The sequence below is a fragment of the Gopherus flavomarginatus genome, chromosome 7, assembly GCF_025201925.1.
Source record: "Gopherus flavomarginatus isolate rGopFla2 chromosome 7, rGopFla2.mat.asm, whole genome shotgun sequence".
In the NCBI taxonomy this organism is placed as follows: domain Eukaryota; kingdom Metazoa; phylum Chordata; order Testudines; family Testudinidae; genus Gopherus; species Gopherus flavomarginatus.
The window spans coordinates 73,993,518-74,021,305 of record NC_066623.1 but is presented as its reverse complement, the minus strand read 5'-3'; the positions used below and the strand labels follow the sequence as shown (position 1 = coordinate 74,021,305).

Genomic DNA, 27,788 nt, shown 5'->3' with positions numbered 1-27,788 from the left:
CAGGAGCGGGGAAGCACTGCATCTTCACTCTTCCTCCTCCCTCCCAGAAAGTCCTAAGTGCTGCCAAACAGCTGTTGGCGGTGCTTAGGACTTCTGGGAGGGAGGGATGTGGCGTGCTCAGGAGAGGAGGTGGAGTAGCGGTGGGAAGAGGTGGGCCTGGAGTGGAGCAGGGACAGAAAAAGGTAGGCCTGGAGCACTCCTGGCAAAATCGCCTGTTCTCCAGGGAAGCTGCCGCTGCTGCTGCAAAGGTGCTTCCTAGTGTCCTTGCCTGTAGTGGGCTGTGCCTGTGTGGGGTAAGCCAGGGGCACTTTCCAACCACAGTACAGTACTGTACAGTATATAGTATAATGCCTTTTGTTTGCCCCCCCTTCCCCCCCCCAAATGTCCTTGGAACCTAACCCCCTGCATTTGCATTAAATCTTATGGGACAACTGGATTTGTTTAACATTGTTTCACTTAAAGTTGCATTTTTCAGGAACATAACTACAACCTTAAGTGAGGAGTTACTGTGTTACCCTCTTTGGTATGGTTTTATTTAACTTTAAATTCAACAGTGCTTGCCAAAGCTCCATTTTTAGATTATCTGCTTCAAGCCTGCCCTTTCTTTTTTTTCTCCCCATTGTTACAACCTGAAATATTCCATTTCTAGAGGAAAAATTTCTGTACTTAAATACATTTTTTTGCTTTGAAGAAAACAGTCTTGATTTAAGTGATCGTTAGATTGAAATTTTTAAAACAGAAACATTTCCATCATTCCATCATCTTATGACGGTTGGTCTTCCATATTCTGCTAATAAATTAATCTAATAATAATCTTATCTGCTGAATCATTCCACTAAAAATTGTGTGGAAATGGTTCTCCTATATATAGTTAGAGTAAATGCAATTGATTGTTCCCAATTAGCTAGTGTCTGCTTTAAAAATAAGAATTTTTGGTTTTCTTTTGAGGTATATTTTAGGTAAGTACCTCTATTACTGCATAACTGTCTACACCAGACATATCAATCTGTTGTGCTTTCCAAAAGATATCTCAGAACTGAAGAGATCTGTTAGAATCCACAGTTTACTGAAAATTTCACAGAGATGTCTACTTTATTCATATCAGAAACTCGAGTCTGGAAGTTCTTGACAACCAGGTCAATTTATAACCTAGCAGACTTTTGGGAAAGCTGCATTTATTGTTATACTGTTCTCAGAGAATGTAGTATGTACTACTGGTTAAAGAGGAGGACTGGTAGTCAGGAGACTTGGATCCTCTTTCTTGCTTTTCCTTGGACTTGCCTTATAACCTCACCCAAATCAGTTGGAGTCTGATTTTTTTCAGAGTTGCTAAATACACACAAGTCATTTGAAGTAAATGGAAGCTGGAAGTGTTCAGTGCCTCTGAAAATTAAGCCCTAAACCTCATTTTTCCCCTCGTATTATCTGTAGGGTAATACTTGCACCTTCCTTGCACCAAGCAAGCACCAAACTTCTATGCCCCAATACTTAAATTTCAGTACAGTGCTGAGGAGGCAGAGGTGATCCTGCAAGAGAGTTCCCATCCTCCAATGACAGGTTCAATTGAAGTAACTTATTTTTTCCACTCACTGCCCAGGTAGAAGTTAAAGATCTTGTGATCCTTAGAAAAAGGGAATAACGGGCATCAGATCAGCAGTCTCTCTCAATAAAAAAGTTTGGTAAGACATTGTTCTTTTTGTTGTGGAGCGCATACTGGCTGCTACACTTGATTATACAATATTAAACATTGTACTAGCTACATTATAATCTTTGTTCAGGAAGAAATTCCATACTAATCCCAATTTTTCAGATTCTTTAAAACTTTATGAAAAAATATCCATTCATTTATTCCATCTCAGATATGACTTTATATGCAAGGTTGGTGTGGTGGAAATATGGTAAACCTTTGTTTAACTTGTATGTATGGCTTTTTTTTTTTTTTTTTATTTTATTTTAATTTCCAATAAGGCTTTCATCAGTGAAGGCACTCTTTCACACATTTGTGAGTGTAGTTTTGTTTGACGTCATGGAAGAGTTAAACTCAAGTGACTTCTTTTTAAACTGCATACTTACTATGGACCTATTCTTTGGTGAAGACAGGTGTCATTGTCCTGCTTGAAGACGTTTTAGTTGAAAATACAGATAAGTATATATAAAGGTATACTGTATACTCACAATATCCACTTTTCTGTTACATTTTTAATATTGAATAGCAAGATACAGTTCTCTAAGGGTTTACCTACACAATACATAAAAGGAAAAAATATCCCTCCTCTCCCCACCCCCTACCCCAAGAACCACACACCACGAGCGAGTCTCAGAGTCTGGGTCCACTGACTTGGGCTCGCAGTGTAGGACTAAAAAAAGCAGTGTAAATGTTCAGGCACATGCTGGAGCCTGGACTCAGAGACAGAATGTCTACACTGCTATTTTTAGCTTGCACTGTGAATCTGAGTCAGTTGACCTAGGCTCTAGGACTCGCTGCCACATTATTTTTTTATTTTGTTCTGTGTAGACGCACCCAAAAATGAAATTTCTCCCATTGCAACAAGTGCCAAATTCTCTAAATCATCTTAGAAAATCTTAATCCATATGAGTATCTAAGGGTTCGTTTACACTGCACACTAAGCCTGGGCTCTGACTCAAGGTTTGAACCCAAGCCCCCCTTCCATCCACACACAAATCGGTCTAACTTGGGTCAGCAAGCATTCAGGGCCCAGGTCCTAGCACCCTGCCAGGGGCGGGGGAGGTCAGATCCCAAGTCCTGCTGAGACTCTGGTCCAAGCCCTGTTATTTTGCGGTATGGACGCAGGTCAAGCCACAAACCCCAGTCAGAAGGTTTGAGACCTGGGTCCAGTAATTGTAAACCAAGATTTATAATGTAGTGTCGATGCTCAAGCATAGGCTTGGAAACAGAGTCCACAAGTCCGGGTCCTGCAGACCTGTGCTTCATGTGCAGTGCAGACATATCCTTTCAGTGTCTAGGAGTTCTTATGTTTTTCCTTTATACATTTGGACTGCATTATGAACAAAAAATTGTGTTTATTTGAAGATGTGATCATTGATGTACGTTCAAAAATGCACTGATTTCTAGTTTACTTCTGTCTCTTTTTCAGAGCTTCAGTACACAAAATGCTATGATTCAGACATAAATGTAAAAATTGGATAATTGAAAGTTGTGGGAAATCACAGGAACTATAAATTGACCCCTTGTGCATTGTTTGTAATTTTGTTTATCACATTAATTTTATGCCATTATACAAAATCATAGTGTGTATACACTGTGTAGATTGAGAAGGTTCAGTTACCACTTCCATGGAAGCTATAACTCCCTCATTCCTGTGCATTCAAAATCTTCAATCATATTGTTGCATTAGTGGGGCAGGACTTGTTTGGCACTTCTAATAAGTAGATTGTAACATAAGGCCTTCCTAATCCATGAAGACTCAACTGAATCTTGAAATCTATGTGTTACGCTCTTGAATTATTATTAATAATAATAAAAAAAATCACACCCACTTATTGATACTGAGGCAATTGTAACCACCTGCATGGAAGGGTGAAAGAACTGTCGTACTGGAAGAGGGCTGATACTTTTGGTTATCGAGTGCTGGCCAGAGAGGACATCTTGACAGGACTGGGTAGGGGAAAAAGCACTATTGGAGGCAAATGGGAGCATTATGTTGGAATTATAGGTTATGGAAGTGGTTGACGCTGGAAGCAGAAATAAGAAAAAAAATTGGAGGGGAGAGGTGTATGTGGAGAGAAGGAAGGATGCTGTGTGGAAAATGTGGGTCCAAGACTAAATCTATGAATTAAATAAAGGTAGATTGAGTTTCCTCTTGGTGTTCTGATGACTGTATAGAGTGCTTGAGTTTTGCTGTCATGTATTGACATCTCTAAAATCTCTTGCTGGAATGCATAGCCATGTAATTCACAAGTGCATGTTAACATGATTTACATATAAACATGGAAGATGCTGTATTAAAACCAAACTCATATATTTATCCTTTAAGCTTCTCACTTGGACAAAAGACTAGCAACATAATGATAGCTGATTCAAAATCTAGCTGAACACAGAGTACTGCTTTCTGTTGAACCTTTCTTTTTCTTTTTTCAGCTGCCTGCATGCAAAAGTTCCCATGGTCACACGGAAACACTTTGCTTCTCTCACTTTAAATGGTTGATAAGATTTAGCACTCAGCAGGGATAGCTTTGGGGTTTGCATCAGCCCAAGGTGGTTATGAGTTCTTTGAAAATGAGACTTCAACGCAAGCATCTTGTGTTCCCTTTGCAGACATGCAGCTGAATGGAACTGAAAGGGCCATAGACGCAAGAATTCGGGACACATTTATGGAAAATTAAGCTGTGTTTGGCACTGATCTCTTTTCCTTATTAATAAAGAAGATTATTTCAGCAGGAGCTTAGGCACTATTAACTCTAACTTGTTAATATACTAACTGGGATAATGTGCTGACAACAATTCTCCATATTAAGGTACTTGTCCTGCCTGCAGAACACTTTTCTGTACTGATAATGCAATTCAATGGAGGAAAGTAATGTTTTGATAAGCATGCGTGAAGATCATTCCTTTCATGTTCGCTACAGGTAAGACTATGTACTGTTTTTTGTATAAAGTTTTAAGTACTGTGTTAACAATAGAAACTTTATGTGAATGTTCAATACTGTGATTTTTAAAGAGAAATAGCAAAGTTAAACATAATTTCAACAGGAACCTATTTCTTTACCTGTTACTAGTGGCACTATACCTTAAAACTGAAAGAAATTTAAACATATAACTTCTTACTGTTCAAAAGTTTTGCTCTTTTTCTTTTCTCGGCTTGAACAATGAAAATAGACTACTCGGTTGCCTAGTATAGTGCAAACTCTGGTGGAAAATATTTGCACTGGATGGGGAAACGTTCCATTAGAAAAGTTTCTGATAGTATTAGGTTTTGTCAAAGCTTATTTTGCAAAACCTAAAATTTGGTTCAGATTTGACCTGATGGTGTCTCATTTGGTCTTGAACCCAAGAATTGTGTGAAATGAGAAAATAATTAATTAAAAAAAAACCCCTCATTCTATACTTCTTGAAAGAACAGTACCAAACTTACAGCAGTTTCACTTTTTATACCTTCCATAGCTCTGCTTTGAAACTGTTACTGTACTGGAACTGCATGCAGTTGCAAGATGAACTGGTGTATCTGATTTACTATAAAAATATTGCAGTCTTTATGAGGGCTTAGTATGCCAATTTGGTGTGACTTTTTGTTCTGTTCTAAGAAGGAAGTGGCATATAATCCCAGCAGTGTAATTCATGTGTACCTCCCTTCATTGACTTTATCAGTTAAGTGCTTTAAATGATCCACTTTATTTGATAGTCTTCTGCTGTATTGTGTTATCTTGCTGTACCCCCTTGACCGTACCCCCAGCACCTCCACAAACTATGCGTAGTTTCATAATCTACTGACTATATGAGCTAGGGAGAGTGTCCTAAGAGGTACTTCTTGCATACATATGGATGACAATGCTTAAAGTTATAAAGAGGAGGAATGTTGTCTTGGAGGTGCAGTTGCTATATCTTGATATAACTTGACATATTAAATGCTTAAAATCTGTCAAAGTTAAACTTGCTTGATATGCTCTTATTGAGGTAAATGCTGTCTTCATTAATTGAAGATATTCACCTTCATCGTGTAGATGTTGAAATTTGGTTGTAAAGCACGTTAAAGGTGAAGGAGTTTAGAAATACTTTGTGCTTTTGCTGTTGGGTGGTGGCAGGTCAGCATGGTACACACCTTATCTGTCCTGTGGTGGCCCCTTCAGCAAGGCTAATAGCAATGTTGTCTGCCGCTGTATCACTCTACACAGGAGTAGTGCTAGTGTAGATGCCAAGCAGAAGCCTAACAACTGTGCTGATGTAGTTGATTCTCCCAGTGCAATTATGAAATGCCCCAGCCCACCCTTTTGTGACAGCATGAACATGTCAGAATCCTTGTTCATGTCTCATATGAAACTAGCTGCATGCAGGATGATGATGGCCTTAATTCAGTCTGTCTCCCAATACACATGTTCAGGGCAGTCTTAAGAGCAACAGGGGCTCTGGCTCCCAACGCCAGTTTGCCGAAGAGAAACACTGGGGTGTAATGGGAAATACAGTTTTTAAATAGAATCCTAACTTTAACATGAAATTGGCACCAGATAAGGGAAACCCTGAAAAGACCCAATCAATGGCTGGTAGTACAACATGTGGACATACACTGGAGAATGCATGTGTGCCTGCGTGCTCTTTCTTCACTAAGCGTTGCCACATGTGTCCATTCACTGCTTCACTAGCATCTCCCACTCTCCTGAGCTCCGAAGAAGAGAAAGTAGAATATGGTTGATTTTAAACATGTAAGCACTGTCACCCACAGTGTGGGCTGTTTCACTATCCCCTGGAGTCCCTACTGCCATAGGTAGAGGAAGAGAGACAGGGAAATTAGCTAGGCCACAAAGAGGATGCCTTTCTTCTGGACCACTCTTCACGCCATGCACGTGAAACAAAATATGTGGATGCTGTGCAATGTTGCAGCTTTCCCATAGTAATTGTATGGTTGCAACAGTACGAACGTATAGCTGCATCCTGAGACTGAAAAAACAAGTAATCAAAAAGTAAGGCATACTTTTAAAATGACTAAAGCAATCAATAGCTTGCGATAACGCTAAACATTTAGACAGCCACGGCTATAGTGACACTTCTAAGTACCTTTTCATATCACAAAACAAGACGGAGTGCAACTTCTTTAAAACTAAAAATGGAGACTTAACTTCTTTTTTTTTCAGTGGAGGTGGGGAGGGCAGAGGGCAGAAATTCTATGTAATCGTGATGGTTCTTAAATAGTGGTCAGATTACACTGTGCCTAAGGATGGTTGTGGTGGTGGTGAGGTAATACTAACACCTTTTTAATTTCCAAGGAACCTAGTATAAAGAAAAAACCCGTAATATATTGATTCAGATATTGAACTGATCTGAGGCTTTGATTTAAATGGATGTAGTTTAAAGAGTTTAGTTCTCAAGTCAGTTGATTGTAGAGTGTAGAATTTCATGGTAACACCCCCCCCCCCGCCATAACTTTTATGTTCAGGTCATGACCTATTATTTGTCTGTCAGTATTTGTATATGCAGAAGGTAATTTCTTTCCCTTTTGTCTCTTGAGCAGAATTCCCTTTCCAAAGAGATTCCTGTAGCAAGGGTTCTCAAACAATTTGAATGGCAGGGTGCACGTTTTAGTACAGAGGGATGATTGTGGATCTGTTTTTAATTGTGTGGGTCATCCTTCTTCTCACTCTGTAGTCAGACAATTTCCCTGTGGCAGCTACATCAATTGCCTACATGGAAAGACATAAAATGTATTTTGGGTTGTCTTCTATTGCTATTCACTGGCTGGAAATAAGGATGATGTAAACACCAGTGACTGGCCAGTTCTCCAGAGACCCACCAGCAAATGCTCCATGGAGCAACTACTGGCAAGCTACCTCCACCACAGAACACTAAATTATCAAAGATCCTACAGCCTTGAGTAGGGTTTTTGTTTTTTTTTAACTTCATGTAAGCATGTTGTAAAGTTCTAATATAAACAAGGCAAGCTGTACTAGGCCAGGAGTGGCCAAACTGTGGCTCATGAGCCGCATGTGGCTCTTTTACAGTTAAAGTGTGGCACACAGAGCTCCCCATACCTACCAACTCTCCACCTACCAGACTGGGAGAGTGCTTGGGACTTCTGCTTGGCAGTGGGGTGGTGGGATAGGGCCTTCAACCATGCAGGGTGCGCCTGCCAGGGCTTGGGGTTTCAGCAGGAGCGAGGCAGAAGCCATGAGCTTTGGCAGGCATATTCTGGGGGCTGAAGCTCCAAACCCCAGCAGGAGCGCCCTGGCTCTTGAACTTCTGAAGATTGTCTTATGCACCTCGGAGGATCAGTACGCTTGGCCACCCCTGTAGTAGGTGGTCAAGGTGAAACTGAGACTCCAATCAGGCTTCAACTCAGGCAGCTAGCATGTGCAAAGGTTCGCATTGTTAAAACTACAGTTTTACAACATGCTAGCTAACACATGAATTGCTGGGAGGGACTAGTCTAGTAAAGGGATGTGTGTGGAAAGGAAGGTTGAGGGACAGAGTTAAGGTGGTGTGTGGTCTGTGGTGTACGTATGACTTCCGCTGGTCTAGTTTTGTTCTAATTTCTGTTTCCCTATAACAGTTTTCTGCAGCTTCACTGTTTGCAGACTACAGCTAAAGTAAAGGAGATTCCAAACAGTGTGGGTGGGGAAAAGGTTTATTTTATTATTAGTAGAGAAAATTCAAAGAGAAAGTAAAAAAAAGTTAAAGAAGATTTTAGAAAGGATGAGATGAATTACTTTGGGTGACAAATGAAGGTGAGGTAGTTTTACAAATGAGAATGTATACAGAACAAAAATCTGTGGCAGAAAAGCAGGACCAGGGGAATAAGTAGAATAACAAAATGAAGCACTTGTGTGAATATTTCCACAAAAACATCTTCAAGAGCATTATTCTGTTTAGCTGGAACAGAATTTCCCTAGAATTACACACATGAATGAATCTTGTTCTCTCTTGGTCTCTACTGCTTCAATGCATCCTTTGTTATGCACTTGGTTAGTGAATAATGAAGTAATTCAAGTCAGACAATATAACAGACAGGAAGAATATGAAATTACTTTCTTGTAACTATTTAATTACTTCCTAAAAAAATTGATAACCCAACCTCATCTTGTCTGCCTGCTGGCAACTTATCCATGTTAGCAGCAGCAATTTAAACCTGCTTTGAGAGCATTCCAAAAAAAGGGGAATTTTTTGAAACTGAGAATAGTGTGTGTTCAGTAGCTCAGGCTGTTCCTGTAACTAACTTTGAAGGTTATGTGTAATTCCTTTTTTAATTATCAGCTTTTAACTCAGAGCAGAAGTCCTGTAAACAGCCTGGTTTGTCCAAAACTACACTGACAAAATCTGAGAGCTGGGTAACAGTCTATAATATGGTATCACTAAAAATATTGAAAAATTGGTCAGTGCAGGCATCTGCAATTAGTCTGAGACAGATACTTCCTTCTCTTCCTTCCTTTCACACAATTAAGCTAGACTCCAAATTTAAAATAAGTCAATAAGAGTGATCCAAATGGAAAGTAGTTCTTAGATTTTTGGCATCCACTGGTTCCTAAAAACAGGTTTTATAAATCAATAGACTCTTTATAGAAGATTAATTCAGACTGGAAATAAGGTGCACATTTTTAAAGAGAGGGTAATTGACTACTGGAACAATTTACCAAGAGTTGTGGTGGATTCTCTGTCACTGGCAATTTTTAAACCAAGATTGGAAGTTTTTCTAAGAATATATGCTTTACTTCTACCAGGAATTAATTCAGGGAAATCCTATCACCTGCATTGTACAGGAGAGCCAGAGTGTCCTGCTTGCGGGGGCAGCGAGCTCCAGCCATGGAGGAGTTGGTGTGATGCAGGGGAGCAACAGCCCTGCAAAGGCGGTGGCGTGGCTAGTGGGGAGCATCCACGCCCCTTGCCCCTCCTGCCTAGGCTGTGGCCCAGCCCCCCCCCACGGGGGGGGGGGGACTCCTGCAGGCGGCAGTGGTCCCCATGCGTCCCCCAGCTCGCCCCTCGGCACGCTCAGACTCTGCGGCTCCCGGGCATGTGAGCTGCTGCTGGGGTGCAGGGCCCTGAGCCTGCTCCAGGAGGGGCAGTGGCAGCTCATGTACCCGGGAACCGCAGAACCCAAGCGCAGTGAGGGGAAAGCCGGGGGGTGAACTGCCCTGGCTGTGACCCTCCTGGCCGCCCCTGCCTCACCCCCCCGCCCGTGGCTCCTGCAGTGGATGCATGTGGGCGGCGGCCCCTGTGTGCCCCCCAGTTCCCCATTGCTGCGCTCAGGCTCTGTGGCTCCTGGGAGTGTGAGCCGCCGCTGCCCCTCCCAGAGCAGGCTCAGAGCCCCGCACCCCGGTGGCAGTTCACATGCCCAGGAGCCGCAGAGCCCAAGCATGGCGAGAGGGGAACCAGGAGATGCACAGGGGCCGGCGCCCGCATGCATCTGTGGCAGCCCTGTTCTATATCAACAGATGGAAGAACTCTGTCAAGAGGCAGTCTTTCTCTGGGAATTCTGCATAGCAAATTCGATAGGCCTCGAAGCGTCTTACATTCCAGGAGTGAAAAATCTTCTTGCAGATCTCCTGAGCGAGTCCTTCTCTGCTCACCACGAGTGCTCTCTCCCCACCTGGATGTCACCAGTGTTCCCCCCACAGACCTGGTTGCCATCCATACCAACAGGAAGTGTCAGCAGTTCTGCTCGCTGAGGGGCCACAGTCAAGGGTCTCTCATCAGCACTTTTCTCCTGTTATGGTTGAATCACCTACTGTACAGTTTTCCGCCCATCCCGTTGATTCACAAGGTTCTGATGAAGATCAAGCAGCACTGAGCTTGGATCATCCTATTAGCTCCACCAGGGCCCAGGAAACATGGTACTCCTCATACTGTGGTGTCTGTGGAGCCTCTGAACAGGCTCTCGTTATTCCAATCCTGATCATGCAGGACTACTGGCCCACTATAGGCAGCAAGTTATATGGATCTGTGGTGCCTGTGCTCCACCAGTATTCAGGAACGTGGGCCCGGCTCCACCAATGTTTGGGCTTATATTTTCAGAGCTGTCCCATCCATAGGATGGACCTGGGCAACCACCCCAGCCCTGTACTTTGGTGGGGCACTGTGCTTCAGTGCAACACAGGGTCCAGGGCAGCCTGGAGAGTTAGTGGGGGGCTTGGCCTTCCTGCCCCTGCTCCGCCCCACCCCCACTCTATCCCTTCCCCCAGCCCTCGCCCCCACTTCCTCCTCTTTCTGGCTTCCGCCCCCTTCCCCAAGCTTTGCCAGTGGAGCAGGGTGGGCTGGGGCCAGGTTGCTTGCTGCTGCTGGGGCCAGGCCCCGCACTAGCTCCCCAGGCTGCCCTGGACCCCACATCCCGCTGAAGCACGGGGCCCTCCAAAGCGTGGGGCCTGAGGTGGTTGCCCCGGTCCATCCTATCGACGGGATGGCTCTGCTTGGACCCATTCTGGGTACCACCAAAAATTATACAGACCTGGCATCCATGCACTGCTTCATCCAAACCTCAGCGCATTGCATCTGAAGGCCTGAAATCTTTATGGCTAAACCCTGAGGAACTGGCTTGCTCCAAGCAGGTGCATAAAGTTCTGCTGGGCAGCAGGAAGCCCTCCACGAGGGCAACTTACTGGGAAAAATGGAAGCGATTTTTCTGTGCAATCATCACAGCAAGGAGTTCCACCAGAGCGCACATCCCTGCAAATTGTTTTGGATTATCTTTTATCCTTGAAACATCAAGGCCTTGCCTTCTCTTCAGTCGAGGTTCATCTGACGGCCATCTCTGCGTTCCATCCTAAAGTTGACAATAAGTCCCTCTCTTCTCATGAGAAGGTAAGCTGTTTTCTGAAAGGCCTGGAGAAGGCATTTCCCCAAGTAAGGGACCCAGTTTCTCCCTGGGATTTGAACCTTATCTCAGGGCTGACAGACTTGCTCCTTGAGCCACTAGCAACGTGGTCATTATTACACCTCTTTTGGGAGGTTGCCTTTCTGGTGGTCATTGTGCTGGCCAGAGGAGTATCAGAGATTCACACCCTCACCACAGAGCTTCCATACACAATTTTCTTTAAAAAGTAAGATCCAGGTACATCCACATCCAAAATTTCTTCCGAAAGTGGTGTCCCAGTTCCATTGTAACCAGCCAATCTTTCTCCCAGTCTTTTACCCCACGACTCATTTGAATAGAAAAGAGCAGTGCCTGCATTCTTTGGACATGAGGTGCGCTTTGGCATTCCACATTGAAAGGACTAAGCTATTCTGTAGATTACCTCAACTCTTCATAGCAATAGCAGAAAGGCTGAAAAGCCTCCTTGTATCTGCACAGAAGACTTTGTCTTGGATCACATCATGATCCAAGCCTGTTATGATCTGACAGGAAATTCCTTTCCAACAAACCTGACCGCTCATTCCACAAGGTCTCAGAGCTGTTCCACTGCTTTTCTGGCTCAAGACCCGATTCAAGACATCTGTAGAGCCACCCACCTGGTCTGCGGTGCACATGTTCTGGACGCATTATGCCATCAGCAGACCAGAGAAGATTCACACTTTGGCCGTGCAGTACTACACTTGGCTTGTCCTTGATCTCCGAGCCCACCTCCAACACAACTGCTTGTGAGTCACCTACAATGAAATGGACATGTGCAAACACTCCAACAAGAAAAAACGGTTAACCAACATTTCCATAACTGTTCTTTGAGATGTGTTGCACATGTCCATTCCAAGACCCACCTGCCAGCCCTACTCTTAGAATAGTCAGTAAGAAGAAAATGAGGAATGCAGGCTCAGCATAGCCCCTGATACTAGTGCTATGAGTATGTGGCACCAGCGGGCTCCAGAGCCAATCTGACAGATACCGCTAGGGGAAAAATTTCCGGCAGCTGTGCATGGGGTGCACACACACCAACGGAATGAACATGTGCAACACATCTCAAAGAACAACAGCTATGGAAAGGTTAGTAACAGTATTTTAGTTTAGATAGTGTAGTTGGCGTTTCTCCATCAGTTAGCAGAGTTTGTCCATTCCTCATGCCAAGGCATGCCTTGGTAACCAGACTTCAAGCCCTGTGCCTCCTGCAACAAGGCTGTGCCTTTGAGTGACCTGCATTCTAGCTGTCTAAAGTGCTTTGGAGAGGCTCACATCAGGGATTGCTGTCAGACCTGCAGCAAGTTTAAATCTCACGTGAAGAAAGACTGGGAGACCAGGTTAAAGTTTCTATTGATGAAAATGGTGTTCAGACCTTCCTCTGAGCCAGGCTGGTTGGACTCAGCACCGAGCACGTTAGCTTTGATGCAGAGCGCTCCTCCCGCTGTACGGGAGTCCCGGCACCATTCTCCATCATCAGTGCCGAGAAAGAGATAGAGATAGAAGGAGCAGCTTACAGAGATGGGTCATTCCCCAACACCGAAGAAGTCCAAGCACAGGGAGCAGAGCGCAGTGCAACCTAAATCAGGTCACTCTGCTTCGGCATTGCAGGTGACGCTATTGACTCCAACCCCTAAGCAGGGGGTGCTGAATCTGGTCCTGGATGAACCGTCTGCACCGGAGGGACAGTGTGGCATCAACAATGTTGTGGTTCCATCTACTCCAGAGGCATTCGCTGGGGCCAAAGACCCGGTGGCCCGCTTGGTACTGCCGTCACTGATGCTGGGGCCTGCGGGCAGGAGGGATCACATAGTGCCCAGCTGCCATCCGGTACTGGGTCCGATGGTACTGTCTAGAGCTGGCCCTGGTGCATGCCTCCCCGCCCCAGGAGTAATCGCCAGCACCAGTGGGAGCCTCACATCATGGTCACTGGAAGAAGGCTCGTTTTTGGAGTCGGAAATTGGGTTGTATTCTTCTCATCCAAGGAATAGACTCTGCCACTCCTCCACGCATCCCTACCATGCCATTGTCTCTGGCACAGGAGTACCATTGAGTACTTGGCCTAGTGGTCACTTTTCTATGCCAGTGTAGTGGCCCTTTTGGATCCTGTGGAGATTCCCCTGATGCCAAGACCCCATTCAAGATGCTCTTCCTTGGTTATCTCCAGGAGTAGGGTGCCAGAGCTGACTTAACGGTACAACTGAGGGAAAAATTTCCAGCAACTGTACTCAGGGCACACATACATCTGCAGTGGAATGGACATGTGCAGAACATCTCAAAGAACAATCATTACAGAAAGTTTAATAACCATTTTACCTTTCACTTGATACATACTAAAAAAAAGTTAAAAGTTTGTATTTTGTTCCTTGATGAACTGATGTTTCATCAAACAATATTTTATTTGCTAAGGAACCTGTGTAGTGTAAAATTACTTGGATGCATGACAGCAGAGAAAAAATATTTTAAATGGTTTATTTCTGATTTATATCACGCTTTCTTAAATTATCTCCCTTGAATGCCTCAGGCCTCCTTGTGCCTTTTTCTGTGGCTTTAATGCATAGTTGCTGAGTATATCATAATATCCAAGCAAAATGTTCGTTTACTATGAAGATAGTGATAGCTAGATTTCAGTTTATAGAACTGAAGTCAAGCAGTACACATAGCTTATTTCTCAAGAATATGAAACTCCCATACAAAGACCTGCAAACATTGTAAGCTAAAATCTAAAGAAACTTAAGTGACTGTGTGACATTCTAAGTCTTAGCACTGAGGAGCACCATATTTTCTACCTGTCAAGTTAATTGGATGTGTCAGTTAACATGAGGTGCCCGGAGAGAACCTCTCGGGATAGGATTAGTTAAGATTACCCAATGAAGTGTGTTAAATCTTAAATCTTTTGTTGCTGATGGTATGACATACTGTACATAATCATTTCTGGCTTTTCCCAAACAACATTGAACACGTACACTGTGCAGTAAAATGAAAGAAGATGGCTCTGTGTCAGAACAAATAGCAGTTCTTCAACTTCTCAAAACATAAAAGTACTGCATGTGTTATGGATATCCAGTCTGGAAAGTTGGGCCTGGGGAGAACTCCATGGTTGACATATCTTTTTTCTTCAGCATCTTTACCAGCTACCAGGCATATATTGTATTTAATTATAAAAGCTAAGAATGTCTATTATGTCACTCTGCTTAAGTTGTGGAATGTCAAAGACTACCAGGTACAGTACAATTTTGTTAACTCATTTTACTTATGGCCTACACTACTCTGGTTCTCCTGAAAGCAATCCAGTGGAGCATTCAAAAATACTTGGTTCCTGCTCAGGTTTTATAAAATGTTTTGTTACTTACTAACTCATTAATCAATGTTTCATAATATAAAAGTTAATTAACTGTTCTTCAGCTCAGTGTTTTGCCTAGAAATCTATCTGCACTTTAGTATTTCCAATGAAATAGCTGTTGGTGTTGGGGGATATTATTTTTAATTGCCGGTGCTAGTGATTTTGCTTTTAAAGGAAAATATTGTTTTGACATTGTATTAATTCTCATTGTACTAGAGATTTGCTTGGGTGTTAAATGTTTTCTAAGTCACTAGGGTGTGAGTATATAATAAACTGTACTAGCTGCTCTGTGCAGTTTCCATGCTTAAATTCTTTCACCCAGTTTAGGCAAAATGTTATCTAATGTTTTTGAGCTTTTATGGTACTGTGTACTAATTTCCTCAGATCTAGTTTTGACGTTTAATTGGGTCAGTGTCCTACCCAATAAAAACTTTAAAGTAATTCAGAGGCCAAAGAGTTTTCCGTTTAGCCTAGAAATGCATGATGTTGCTGTTGTGGAGAATAATTAATAAAAAATAGATAACATCAGATCAAGAGTTATGACAAGTTGTCTTAGTGATGGAAAGGAACACTAATAATGGAAAATATGTTAATTGCATTTAAAATGTTATGCTGAGAATAAGCAATTATTAGATTCTGAAAGCAGCAAAGAATCCTGTGGCACCTTATAGACTAACAGACGTTTTGGAGCATGAGCTTTCGTGGGTGAATACCCACTTCCTCAGATGCATGCAGATTCTTTGCTGCTTTTACAGATCCAGACTAACACGGCTACCCTCTGATACTAGATTCTGAAAGATAGTTTTGGGGATGAAAGGCAGTATGGTATTGAGTTGCTGTTGTATCTACTTTGTAAACCAAGCTAAAGAACAATTTTTAGAAGTGACGGGTATATTTTAGTGAGTGGTTTTCCAGAATAAGACTTCAGTTTGTTAATTTTTTTTCCAAAGTATGGAATTTTATTTTATTTTGGGAGTTTATTAGTATGCTACCTTTTTTTAATGCTTATATAAATGTCTATATTTTTGAAAATAACATGGTTATACTACTTCAGATTGAGAATCCTGAAGTTCTTGTTTAGTTATGGGTCTGTTGAGGAACACTAGAAAATGTTCATGTGTAATTACTAACAGTTCAACCGTATTACCTGTTTATAAGATTGAATGCACCTTATCATAATATTAATGATAACTTAAATACACAAGGAGGGCATTCTTGATTATTGCAGCTCTCCTAACAAAACTGCTTTATGCCTGGCCTAGGCTCAAAATGTACTTTTGTTGCAACTTTGCTTTGTACTTTATAAACTGATAGCAATGTTATATTGTAAACAGTGTAGAAAATAGCTGTAACTATTCACATTCTTGGCTCACATTAGTGAAACATCTTCCAAGTATCTGATTGCTTCTTCTGAGTAAAACAACCTGAATTGAAATACATACTATTGTTGTCTCACTTTGTCGGGTAGTTGGTTCACTTTGTTCTTTACAGTGCCATTCAGTTTCCATAGAGTTGCATTCACATTACAAGGCCATCTAATGGCAAGTACCATTGAAGTGAGTAGGAAAATATTGTACCTAAAACTTCAGAAAAAGTAGCTAATGTACTTGTTCAATAGTTAATTTAAATGTTTCTCTGTTAGCGGTTTAAAAAAAAATCATGACATTTTGCAGGCAATTAGGCTATTTAACTTTAAAATTAAAAATATCATCTTTTTGGGACAGAACCTCAGCTGGGGAAGTCAGTATAGTTCCACTGACTAACTTCTAGCATACATCAGATAAGCACATGTTAAACTGGATCCTTTTTTATTTCTTAGCTATTGTAAACCATAAATCTATTAAAATTGAAACCATCAGTTTATATTTTGTCCAAACCAAATGTCAGCTGATAATTTTGACAGTAGAATTTTTTAGCTTACCTAAATATTGAACCTTTATAACCTTTGTAAAGTATTTTAGAGTCCTTAAGGTTTTATATAAGGCCAAAATATCATAAATCTCTGCAAAATCAGTTTGTATAAAAACCAACACTTCTTTAGCTCTTAACAGCACATTCTGCGTGGTAGCGATATTGACATGGATTTAAGTTTCAGTATAATCAGGATATTTCAAAAATCCTAATTCCATGTTGAACAAATCCACTTCTTCTCTTAACTTCAAATTTTTACATTTTCTAAACAAACTTAGATTTCCTAGCTCTAAAGAGGGGCTTGTTGTTTTGGTTTTTTTTTGTTTATTTGTGCTATAGCAGTGGCAGGAGGCATAAATGAGTGACTTTAAAGAAAAACACCCTGCCTCATCTATCGTATTCTTCTGAGAGAAATAGGATGTTTCATAGGAAAGATTTCAGTTTTGTTCTTGAACGCTGTGCGGTTTCCTTGCTGGAATGACAGTGAGACACGAAGAACAAGAATAGTGTTGGGAGAGAGTGCTCTTGAATTGGCTGAATTCTGATCGCCTTTGTTTTTTCTCAGTTGTTACTAAGGCAAAATCACATTTGACCTTAATGAAAACTTGCCTGGGTAAGATCTCAAGGTTTGGTCCTGCAGATTTCAAAATTGTAGTAGTTGCTCCGACTACACCGTAATGTGTTAGAGGGTTTGGTTTGGTTTATCTGCCAAAACCTGACACAGTTTTTCCTAGTAATTGGCTGCAGGGCCATCCTTAGGCATACATGGCTGTGTAGGGCACCTGAAAATTTGGGGCACCACTGAGTCTTACTGTCCATCCTCCCGGCTCTTCCTTTCCCTGTTCTGACCTTTGCTGCAGGCTCCCATAGCAGCCTGGTGACCCTTACTCTGGAGGGGATCTTTTAAAAAGTGAAAAAGCCTTCCAGCCTGCCAGACCTATTAGCACAGCACTGAAACTGTTCAAGAGCCACTCAAGCAGTAATGTGTCAGAGGGGTAGCTGTGTTAGTCTGGATCTGTAAAAGCAGCAAAGAGTCCTGTTTTGGAACATGAGCTTTCGTGGGTGAATACCCACTTGCATCCGACAAAGTGGGTATTCACCCACGAAAGCTCATGCTCCAAAACATCTGTTAGTCTCTAAGGTGCCACAGGACTCTTTACTGCTCAAGTAGTAATGACAGGTTTCAGAGTAGCAGCCCTGTTAGTCTGTATCTGCAAAAAGAACTGGAGTACTTGTGGCACCTTAGAGACTAACACATTCATTTGAGCATAAGCTTTTGTGGGCTACAGCCCACTTCATCAGATTCATAGACTGGAACATACAGCAAGAAGATATTTATACATACAGAGAACATGAAAAGGTGGAAGTAGCCATACCAACTGTAAGAGACCAATCAATTGATCTATTTCCCCATGTTAACTATCCTCACACCTTCTATGGGTCATCTCGATTATCACTTCAAAAGTTTTTTTCTCCTGCTGATAGCAGCTCATCTCAATTGATTGGCCTCTTATAGTTGGTATGGCTACTTCCACCTTTTCATGTTCTCTGTATGTATAAATATCTTCTTGCTGTATGTTCCAGACTATGCATCCAATGAAGTGGGCTGTAGCCCACGAAAGCTTAAGCTCAAATGAATTTGTTAGTCTCTAAGGTGCCACAAGTACTCCTGTTCTTCAAGTGGTAATGAAACCATTTAACAGGCATTTGCCAACCCTCAGATATATACTGTCAGTTTCTGAATTTACTGACAAAAACAGTTGTGCATTACTGTAATATTTACTCAGAACATCTTAGTCTACAGGACCTTAGTTTAAAATTTGCTTTAAAAATAGTGAATTGGTGAAGATTATAAAATCACATCTCTAAAAAAAATCCTTGCATAGATTTTTTGATGGACAATCATCTTTAGCCTTAAATGCTTGGATCTTCAGACATTCAGTTTTTTTAATATATGCTTCAAAAGACCACCTTTATCTACAATACACATTTTAATTTTAATTACTATAGTAAAAAACACTTGCTTCTAAAGTCTTCCTGTCCTTTCTGTCCATCCTTTTCTCCCATTGAAGAGAGCCCTTAAAGGGACAACACCCTTTTCCTTCCAGATAGCTGGACAGTTTCCCTTTCTTTATTTCTGACTATCTGATGAACTAGTTTTAAGATAATCCTCCAGAAACATCAGTACCTAGTAAGCTATAAAATCCTCTGCTATGCGTAAAATCTTTGAAAACATGTTTTTTAAAGCTGGTGAAATTTCATAAACATGTCTGTTGTTATGGTGATCACACAAAGTAAATTAGTGTTCCCTTTTTTTCTAAAAGCAATGAACGTCATGAACACATTAAACCTCTGTGACCGATTAATTAAAAATAATGTCTTTGTTTCAGTGAGTTAAATATGTAGTAATCTGGGATGATTTATGAAGGCTTAAGAGTACATTTAAAATATAAAATCAGCTTAGAAATACTGATTAAGAAAATGTAAAAGAGAGAAGAGCTGCATCATGTATTCCATAATATTTAATGTTGTATTCAGCAAGACAGCTGACTCACCCTTACTACAAAGTTTTTGCAAATAAATCTTTGACAAAAGTCACGGCATATCAAAAAACCTGTGACTGATATTTGTTATTCCCTAGTGCTTTTAATGAGGTACCTTTTGCATGTCCAGTCGTCAGCATCTGGCATGCAGTGGAAAATATGCGTCATTTTCTTTAGAAAGAAATTTTAGAAGAGTGTTGTTTTTCAAATGTCATTTGCTTCATTCGGGTTCAGGGATTTGACTGGAAGGGAGTGAGCAAGGTGGGGAAGGGAAGAAAGGAAGGAGACAGTGGGGAGAGGGCAGGGCCTGGGTGGAGTGAGGCGGGGTCTGGGATGGAGCAGGAGTGTAGTATGGGTGGGGCCACAGGCAGAAGAGGTGGGCTGGGGAGCTAGCCTCCTCAAGTGGCAGCTTCACCCACTGCCCATGACAGCAGGTAAGAGCAAGTGGGCCCCTGCACACCTAGTCTCCTTAGGCAGGGGCCGTATTCACAGAGATGCATGCACCAGTGCTGCGCATTCTGCGGGAGGGAGAGAGTACAGGGGTCTCTGCAGAGAGCTGTGACTCTGCTGCCATGAGGTGAGCCAGGCGTCTTGGTGTGCTTTGCTGCCTTTTCCCCCCCCTCACCCCAGATTGCAAGCCTGGGCTGCCATCGAGCATAGGGGCACCAGTTTAATAATATTGCGTAGGCGCCCATAAATCCTAAGGATGTCCCTGATTGGCTGAGACATAGCCGAATATCCACATTTTTGGTTTTAGATAATGAGAGAGGATTTTTTTCTCCTGCTTTTGTGTAGAACATTCTGTGTTCATTACCAGCATCAGTTTTATATAATGTAATAATAGTTAACTTAATGCTTGCTTTGTGATAAGGAAACCTTGTTTCAAACAAATGTAAATAGTTTTTAATGTGTAGGTTTCTGGAATTCAGAGAAACTTCCTGTGCATAAATGTTTTCAGAATTCAGGCTCTTATGGAAAGAACTATATTTAGACTGAATGTTACCTTTTTTCCCCTCAAATTGTGCAGAATGGAAGCTTCCTGTCTGGAGCTGGCCTTGGAAGGCGAGCGATTGTGTAAAGCAGGAGATTGTCGAGCTGGCGTGTCTTTCTTTGAAGCTGCAGTTCAGGTTGGAACAGAAGATCTAAAAACACTTAGTGCTATTTACAGTCAGCTAGGCAATGCTTATTTCTATCTGCATGAATATGCAAAAGCCCTGGAATACCACCACCATGATTTAACCCTTGCAAGGTAATTTTGTATTCTTTTAGGTACATCCTCAGTCACAGCTCTGTTCTTGTGAAGATGACCAATGGTTTTTTCAGTGAAACATTCATTGTTAATGCTTGTTAGAGACATTGATGTGCTAGTGGTTGGAGATTGGGTGGTTTTTAGTATTCTGGCAAATAATTTGGCTATCACTATACTGGGGAGATATAGGGTTGCCAGATTTGTGGATATGTAGGTGGCTTCCTCTTTAAATCCATCAGTTCTTCACCCTTTCCTGCTTCTAAAGCTACTGCTCCCTGGCTCTCCTAAAATTAAACTGCCGTTATTGTTTACTAGACATAACTCACTAGTATATATCTCTTTAAAACTAATAATGTGATGTTGTGATTAAAATATACAAAGTATGTTCATTTCATGTGGTGTTTCTACAACTATCTTTTAAAGATTTATGGCTTTCATTGCATAAATTGGATTCTCTTTTCCAAGCCCTTCTAGTTTTTAGACTTTCATGTTTAAATTTTAAGTTTTCAGCAGTGTAATCTAAAGAAGCTGGTCCTATACAACAGCGCAAAAAAAAATTATACCTCAAGTGCAGGAGGTCTGGATAATTATGTTTGGCTGTTTAATTGGAAATTTTTCCTCTTTCATGAAGACAAATGTTCTAATAGAGCTTAATTTAGATTCTGGGGAAGGTGTGAACATAGTACTATTGCACCAAGTTGTGACACCTAGCTATTCATTGCCAACTTTGCATAGTAAAGGTATCTAGAATTGACACATTAATTTGTATTGATTTCATCCTTGTCTCCCCAAAGACAAATTACAGCAGACAACAGTTGTAGATTCAAGCCAGAGATTTCACATTTCCAGAAGAAAAATAGCTTCTTGCATTGACTTTTTTTTCTCTTCCTTTGGAATACTACCACAATTAGCTTTGGGGTGCTGGGTTTTTGGTGTAACATATCAATAAGTAAGCTGCCATATGTGACTGGTTTCCGCCCGGGGTGCCAACAGGAACTGGGGTACCACTCTGCCCCCCTGGCCCACAAGCCTGGGCTCCCTTTTACACTGTACTGCTGTGACAAGCTGCAAAGCCCTGTCTAGCCTGCACTTTCACCAGCATACATACACAAAAGAACACATCCAGCTGCAGTTGCAGGCAGGCAGGCTCTCTGACCAGACCCTGCATGGGAAGGCTCCAGCTAGGGTACCGACCAGCTCCTCAGGCAGACACATCCTCTGGAGTGTAAACCCAAAATTATTCTGTTTTGTGCTGCACAAGGAGCTGTACAGCGTAAGCTCATAAAATTCGCCCCCTCCCACAGTGTGGAGAGGAATATGCAACAGCCTTTCTCCCCAAGTTATGATTCTCACACCCTAGATTAGATAAAGTAAAAACAAATTTATTAACTACAGAAGAGAGATTTTAAGTGATTATAAGGGATAGCAAATAGGTGAAAGCAGATAACCAGCAAATGAACCAAATACGCAAAATAAGCTTAATACACTAAATAGATTGGATATGAATAGCAGATTCTTACCCTAAGTGATGATACAAGCAGGCTGCAGATTCTTAAGGGGCAAGCTGCACTTGCTTACAGCTTGGAATCCCTAAGTGTTCCATTCACGGGCTAAAAATCTCTTTAGCCTAGGTCCAGCATTTCTGAAAGTTCAGTCTTTGTTTCTCAGGTGTTTCCAGGAGTCTGCTTGGGTGGGGAGTCAGTGAAGAACCTTGATGATGTCACTCCCCTGCCTTATATAGCTTTTACATATGGTGGGAGCCCTTTGTTTCAATGCTTGGTTCCCACACCAAGATAGAGTCCAACACCAGGTGATCTGGTCACATGTCACTGTAAAGTCCCAGCAACCACCCCCCACTGTGTGTGTAGAAGGTTCACAGGAGGGCTCACCAGGTGGGAGATAAGCTTCTCCTAAATCCTACTGTTTCTTCCTAATGGCTCATTAACCTGAATGGGCCCTTCCCAGCCAGCCGTCTAGACTGAGAGCATTTTGCCTAGTGGGCGTTGCCCAGGAATAGCTACATGTGAAATAGATACATAGTCAATATTCATAACTTTGGATACAAAAATGATACATGCATACAAATAGGTTATGGTTTGCTGAATATCATTATCCTTTCTTTCCAATGATACCACACATGCCTTATCTTGCATAAGATACATCATAATTATGATATAATTATATCCTATTAATATCACTATGAAGAATATGAGGTACAGTGTCACACCATATACAAAGGCAGTCAATAGCAGTTCTTATAAAATTAAAATAAACGTCCCCCACACTGTTTCTGCTAAGCTGAATTCTACAGTTGAACTCTATATAATTTATTTATAAATAAGTAAAATAAACATATAACCTCACAAATTGTGAATGAAATGAAACTTTATACTAGTCTATATCTTATGAAGAGAAATACCTTCCATGTAATTCTGTTTACAGTGCATTGAACATATATCTATTGCAAATGTACAGGATTTACTGGATTGTTATATTATTTTAATTTCAGGACCATTGGAGACCAACTAGGTGAAGCTAAAGCTAGTGGTAATTTGGGAAACACCTTAAAGGTGCTTGGGAATTTTGAAGATGCTATTGTTTGTTGTCAGAGGCACCTAGATATTTCCAGAGAGCTTAATGACAAGGTAAGAATGGTGAACATTCAGTTACTGTCAATCTGGCTGTAATTTTATAGAACAATAATTATAGAAGTACTAACACATACTGATGAGCCTTTGTATAGTGGTCTTGAGTGGCTCGTCACATAACCACTTACATTATGAAGATACCTGCAAGTTTACAGGTGGAAGCACCAGAGGCCCAGGCACAATTGCTTTGTTGGGATGCTCTGGGGGTGTAACTCTCCAAAATGATCACAGCTCCCCATTAATAGTTGAGAAACTTGCTTTCTCTGGCTGATCGTTCTTCTAATTGGTGCTGCACATGATTTCGGAATCTTTCCAACAGATTGATATTGTGTTCTAGGTTGGAGAAGCAAGAGCACTTTATAATCTTGGAAATGTGTATCACTCCAAAGGGAAAAATGTAGCCTGTGCTGGGACTCATGATCCAGGGGAACTTCCAGATGCAGTAAAGGCTGCATTACAAAAAGCTGCAGATTATTATGAGTAAGTAACAATTTCAAAAGGCTGTAACTGAAAAGAAAAAAATCAGTAGCTCAAGCAGCGTATAAATAGTTTAAAATATTAGGAGACCTTCATTGTTGTGAACTAAAGTATAGAGTAGCACCAGTTAATGGTACAGGCAGCAATATGTTGGCATTTGGGATAAGTTTAATAAAGCATGAAAGGAGTAAGAGTCGTACCTGGGCATTTTTTTAGGGTGGCTTTGATTTCATTCCTTCTGTATGCTTCTCTGTAATATCACACAACTCTTATTTATCTCTACCTGTTATAAATTTTAGAGGTGCAGCCATGTTAGTCTGTATCAGCAAAAAGAACGAGGAGTCCTTGTGGCACCTTAGAGACTTAACAAACGTATTTGGGCATAAGCTTTCGTGGGATATAACCCACTTCATCAGATGCATGGAGTGGAAAGTACCGTAGGCAGGTACAAATATACAGCAGATGAAAAGATGGGAGTTGCCTTACCAAGTTGGGGGTCAGTGCTAATGAGGCCAATTCAATTAGGTTGGATGTAGCCCATTCCCAACGGTTGACAAGGGGTGAATATCAACAGAGGGAAAATTACTTTTTGAAGTGTTAGCAAGCCTTTTGTTGATATTCACCCCTTCTTGTCAACCGTTGGGAATGGGCTACATTCACCCTAATTGAATTGGCCTCTTTAGCACTGACCCCTCACTTGGTGAGGCAACTTCTGTATATATATACCTGCTTACTGTATTTTCCACTCCATGCATCTGATGAAGTGGGTTATATCCCACAAAAGCTTATGCCCAAATAAATTTGTTAGTCTCTAATGTGCCACAATGACTCTTCATTGTTTTTACCTGTTATAAGTGATTCCAACATCTTGGGACCCTGCCATCTGCTCAGGTCCCAGGTCAAGAGATGGAAAGGTAAGACCTGTGCATCAGCAGATCTGAGTCAACATTTGGTCTTTTTCCTTAAGTAACCTCTATCCACTTCGTTCTGGAAACGCCACAACTGTCACAGGAGAATGGATTTATTTTGAGATGTACTTTGAGACTGGCTAGCAGGTTCTGAGCAGATGATCTTCCCCTGTTCCAAGAGCTTAGCACACCAGCCTGCAGAGGATAAAACAGAGTCTAGTATCTGCTGGTATCGGACTGGGTAATGCTTAGTGCTACGTCAAGGCCACTAAGTCAGGCAGTAAAGGGAAAATAATGTCTTCCTTTGTAGTAATGGGAAGACCAATTATTTTATGGCTTGTAGTTTCCTATGAACAACCTATTAGGTCTCTCCTTTTTTTTTTTTTTTTTTCCCTCCCAATCAGGAAAAACTTGACAATAGTGACAGAGTTGGGTGATAGAGCAGCCCAGGGACGTGCGTATGGAAATCTGGGGAATACACATTACCTTCTAGGCAACTTCAGGAATGCTGTTATAGCCCATGAACAGGTACAAGACTGTACTTCTATGTAATTTTTTTTGTTTTAGAACAACACTTTTTAGCTGCTGATGATCCTTTGTATGCATGTATTGTGTCTGTAGGCTTTTTAAATGCTAACTTACCATACTTCCTTGATACTTAATAGTACAGATTCAAGTGCTTATATAGTCTTTTCAAGAGTTGTTTGCCTGAAGAGCAATCAAATGTTGATAGAGCCCTATAAATGTTTTCTTGGAGATAAATTTGTGAAGTGCAATGACTGAATACATCAGTAAGATTCTGTGTTTTTAAGCGTCTCCTAATTGCAAAAGAATTTGGTGATAGAGCTGCTGAAAGAAGAGCATACAGCAATCTTGGAAATGCCTACATATTCCTGGGCGAATTTGAAACAGCTTCTGAATACTACAAGTTAGTTAATTTATTTCTTATATATAAACATAGTACCAAACCTTTTTTACATAATCAAAGTAGGCAAGTCTTTACCTCTGTTAGTAATAATAATGCTTAGCATTTGATATATTGCTTTATAATCATCCTTACAACGCAGATTGGGAGAGAATTAATTATGTAGTGCTTAACAGAATTTTTAAATTAATTTTCTAGTCATTTGACTGTTCAGCCTTTCCTAAAGTCTAGATTTTTGTATTATGTCTTCTCTACCTTTTCTAGTAAGAGGGAATATTTAAAGAGGCACTTCTCCATAGTACAGGTTATTGCTTTCTGTTGACATGCTTTTACTAGCTTTCTCCTGTATCCTAAGCATGTTGCCTTTATACCCACCAAATTCTAGGATGATGATCCACAGACTTTAAGTACTTGTATTGAGATTGGTAGTGCATTAGGAAATAACTGAAACATGCCAAAGGCAGTTTTGCATAGTGGGTTATATACTCAGACTTTATTCAGGAACATCCCTTCTTTATCTCCTAATCTTCTGCACAGCAAGGTAAATATAGTTGCTGTGCAGAGTTCAGTAAAATTAAACTAAAATATCTGCATTCGGTACATTAGGTACAAGGGCTACATATGAGTTCAGATTTCAGCTGTGAAGCCCAGGACTCTTCAAGTTTTCAAAAGGGAGAAGAACTGACCTGAACATTAGTCAAACATCAGAGGGGTAGCCGTGTTAGTCTGGATCTGTAAAAAGCGACAAAGAGTCCTGTGGCACCTTATAGGCTAACAGACGTATTGGAGAATAAGCTTTCGTGGGTGAATACTCACTTCGTCAGATGCATGTGACGAAGTCCTATGAACCCACAACAAAGTGGCCTAAGAGATACTCTGGTAGTGATACCATGAACCCCCTCACTTGCGGGCCTAGGAGACACTCTGGTAGTAGTACCATGGCCTGCTAGCCCGTGAGAGACAGCGTTAGTTAGTTAGTCTATAAGGTGCCACAGGACTCTTTGTCGCTTTTTAGTGGTCAAAGAGTTAGAGTCAGCAATCAAGTCTGCCTTGATAGCTACAGAAGTATCTTAACACTACCTACTCCTATTGATTAAATATTTGCTGTTTGTTATTTTCTAAAGTTGGCATCATACTTTGTGTAAACTGCACTCTGAATATTTTTTATACAGTGAAGAAAACCAGCATAAATAATGCAGTAATGAAGCAGCTGGCTGAAGTTAGAATATGCAGTTAAGGGCCCAGTTCTCCTCCCATTGAAATCAATTGAACTTATTTTTTTTTCCATTTTAAGGTTAGAGATAAATAGGAAGGGGAAAAATTGTAATTATTCTCTTGTGGGATGATTATTTGCAAAACAAGGTTGAATTTTACCATTTTACCCAGGCAACTGTATTGATTTCAGTGGGGTTGCATAGGTATAGACTGAGAACAGAATTTTTCCTATAGTGATTTTGTGAGGCTAATAATCCATCCTTTTAGGAAGACACTACAACTGGCTCGACAGCTTAAAGACAGAGCTGTGGAAGCGCAGGCTTGTTACAGTCTTGGAAATACATACACTTTGCTCCAAGACTATGAAAAAGCAATTGACTATCATCTGAAGCACCTTACAATCGCTCAGGAACTGAATGATAGGTAAGTCCTTTGGAGCCAATATTGTATATTTAACTTAGAGGGATAATAGGATTGACCCTTTATCTCCTGTAATTGTTCTGTATATGGAACTTGCATTGAAATCAGTATGAGTTCCCAGCATGGATTGGCTATAGGATTACACTCTTCATAGGAAATAGTTGTAGTCTTAAAGGTATCACATTAATGAATCCTGAGGTGAAAGATAGGCTTTGTGCAGTTGTATTGAGATGAAGAGTAGCCCGTGACTTATGGAATCACTAATACTGTTAGACTGACTTCCACCTCTGTCAGTTTTTTGGTTAGTTGTTAAGGGAAGAGACAGCAGCTGTCAATCTTTTTACTTTGAAACACAGGATTGCTGTAATTTTGCAGCCTTCTCATACCAATAGATGGGCTTTTGTGCCTTCACTGGGGAGGAATGAAATGGAAAGGAAAGGACAAGTCCACTAAAATGATATATTTTTTTAAATGCAGGTAATTTTTAAGCTGTGTATTTTAATATTCAGGGCAACTAAAACTGCTTTGTAATTTTTCAATGTTATGCTTATTGATTTGTAGAGAGACAACTGTTAAGAATGGGCCAGAAAATGCAATTCAAGCAAAAAATGCTTATGAACTGGGTTATAAAATGTAGTCCCTATG

General features: G+C 41.1%; 1 protein-coding gene across 11 annotated transcripts in view; it reads left to right on the top strand.

The window, feature by feature from the left end:
* Nucleotides 1-27,788, top strand: part of GPSM2 (G protein signaling modulator 2) — a 53,938-nt gene that overhangs the window by 13,355 nt on the left and 12,795 nt on the right. For 5 of the 11 annotated variants that reach the window (XM_050961434.1, XM_050961425.1, XM_050961424.1 and 2 more), the window contains exons 3-9: nucleotides 4,498-4,608; nucleotides 20,329-20,550; nucleotides 23,060-23,195; nucleotides 23,536-23,678; nucleotides 24,988-25,111; nucleotides 25,396-25,511; nucleotides 26,991-27,146. In XM_050961434.1, coding sequence (XP_050817391.1) covers nucleotides 4,547-4,608; nucleotides 20,329-20,550; nucleotides 23,060-23,195; nucleotides 23,536-23,678; nucleotides 24,988-25,111; nucleotides 25,396-25,511; nucleotides 26,991-27,146 — 959 coding nt within the window. In that variant the 5' untranslated portion in view covers nucleotides 4,498-4,546. Of the gene's footprint in view, nucleotides 1-1,597; nucleotides 1,680-1,968; nucleotides 2,159-4,497; nucleotides 4,609-20,328; nucleotides 20,551-23,059; nucleotides 23,196-23,535; nucleotides 23,679-24,987; nucleotides 25,112-25,395; nucleotides 25,512-26,990; nucleotides 27,147-27,788 lie in introns of those variants that run through there. The other 6 variants (XM_050961429.1, XM_050961430.1, XM_050961427.1 and 3 more) reach the window with 5 other exon arrangements.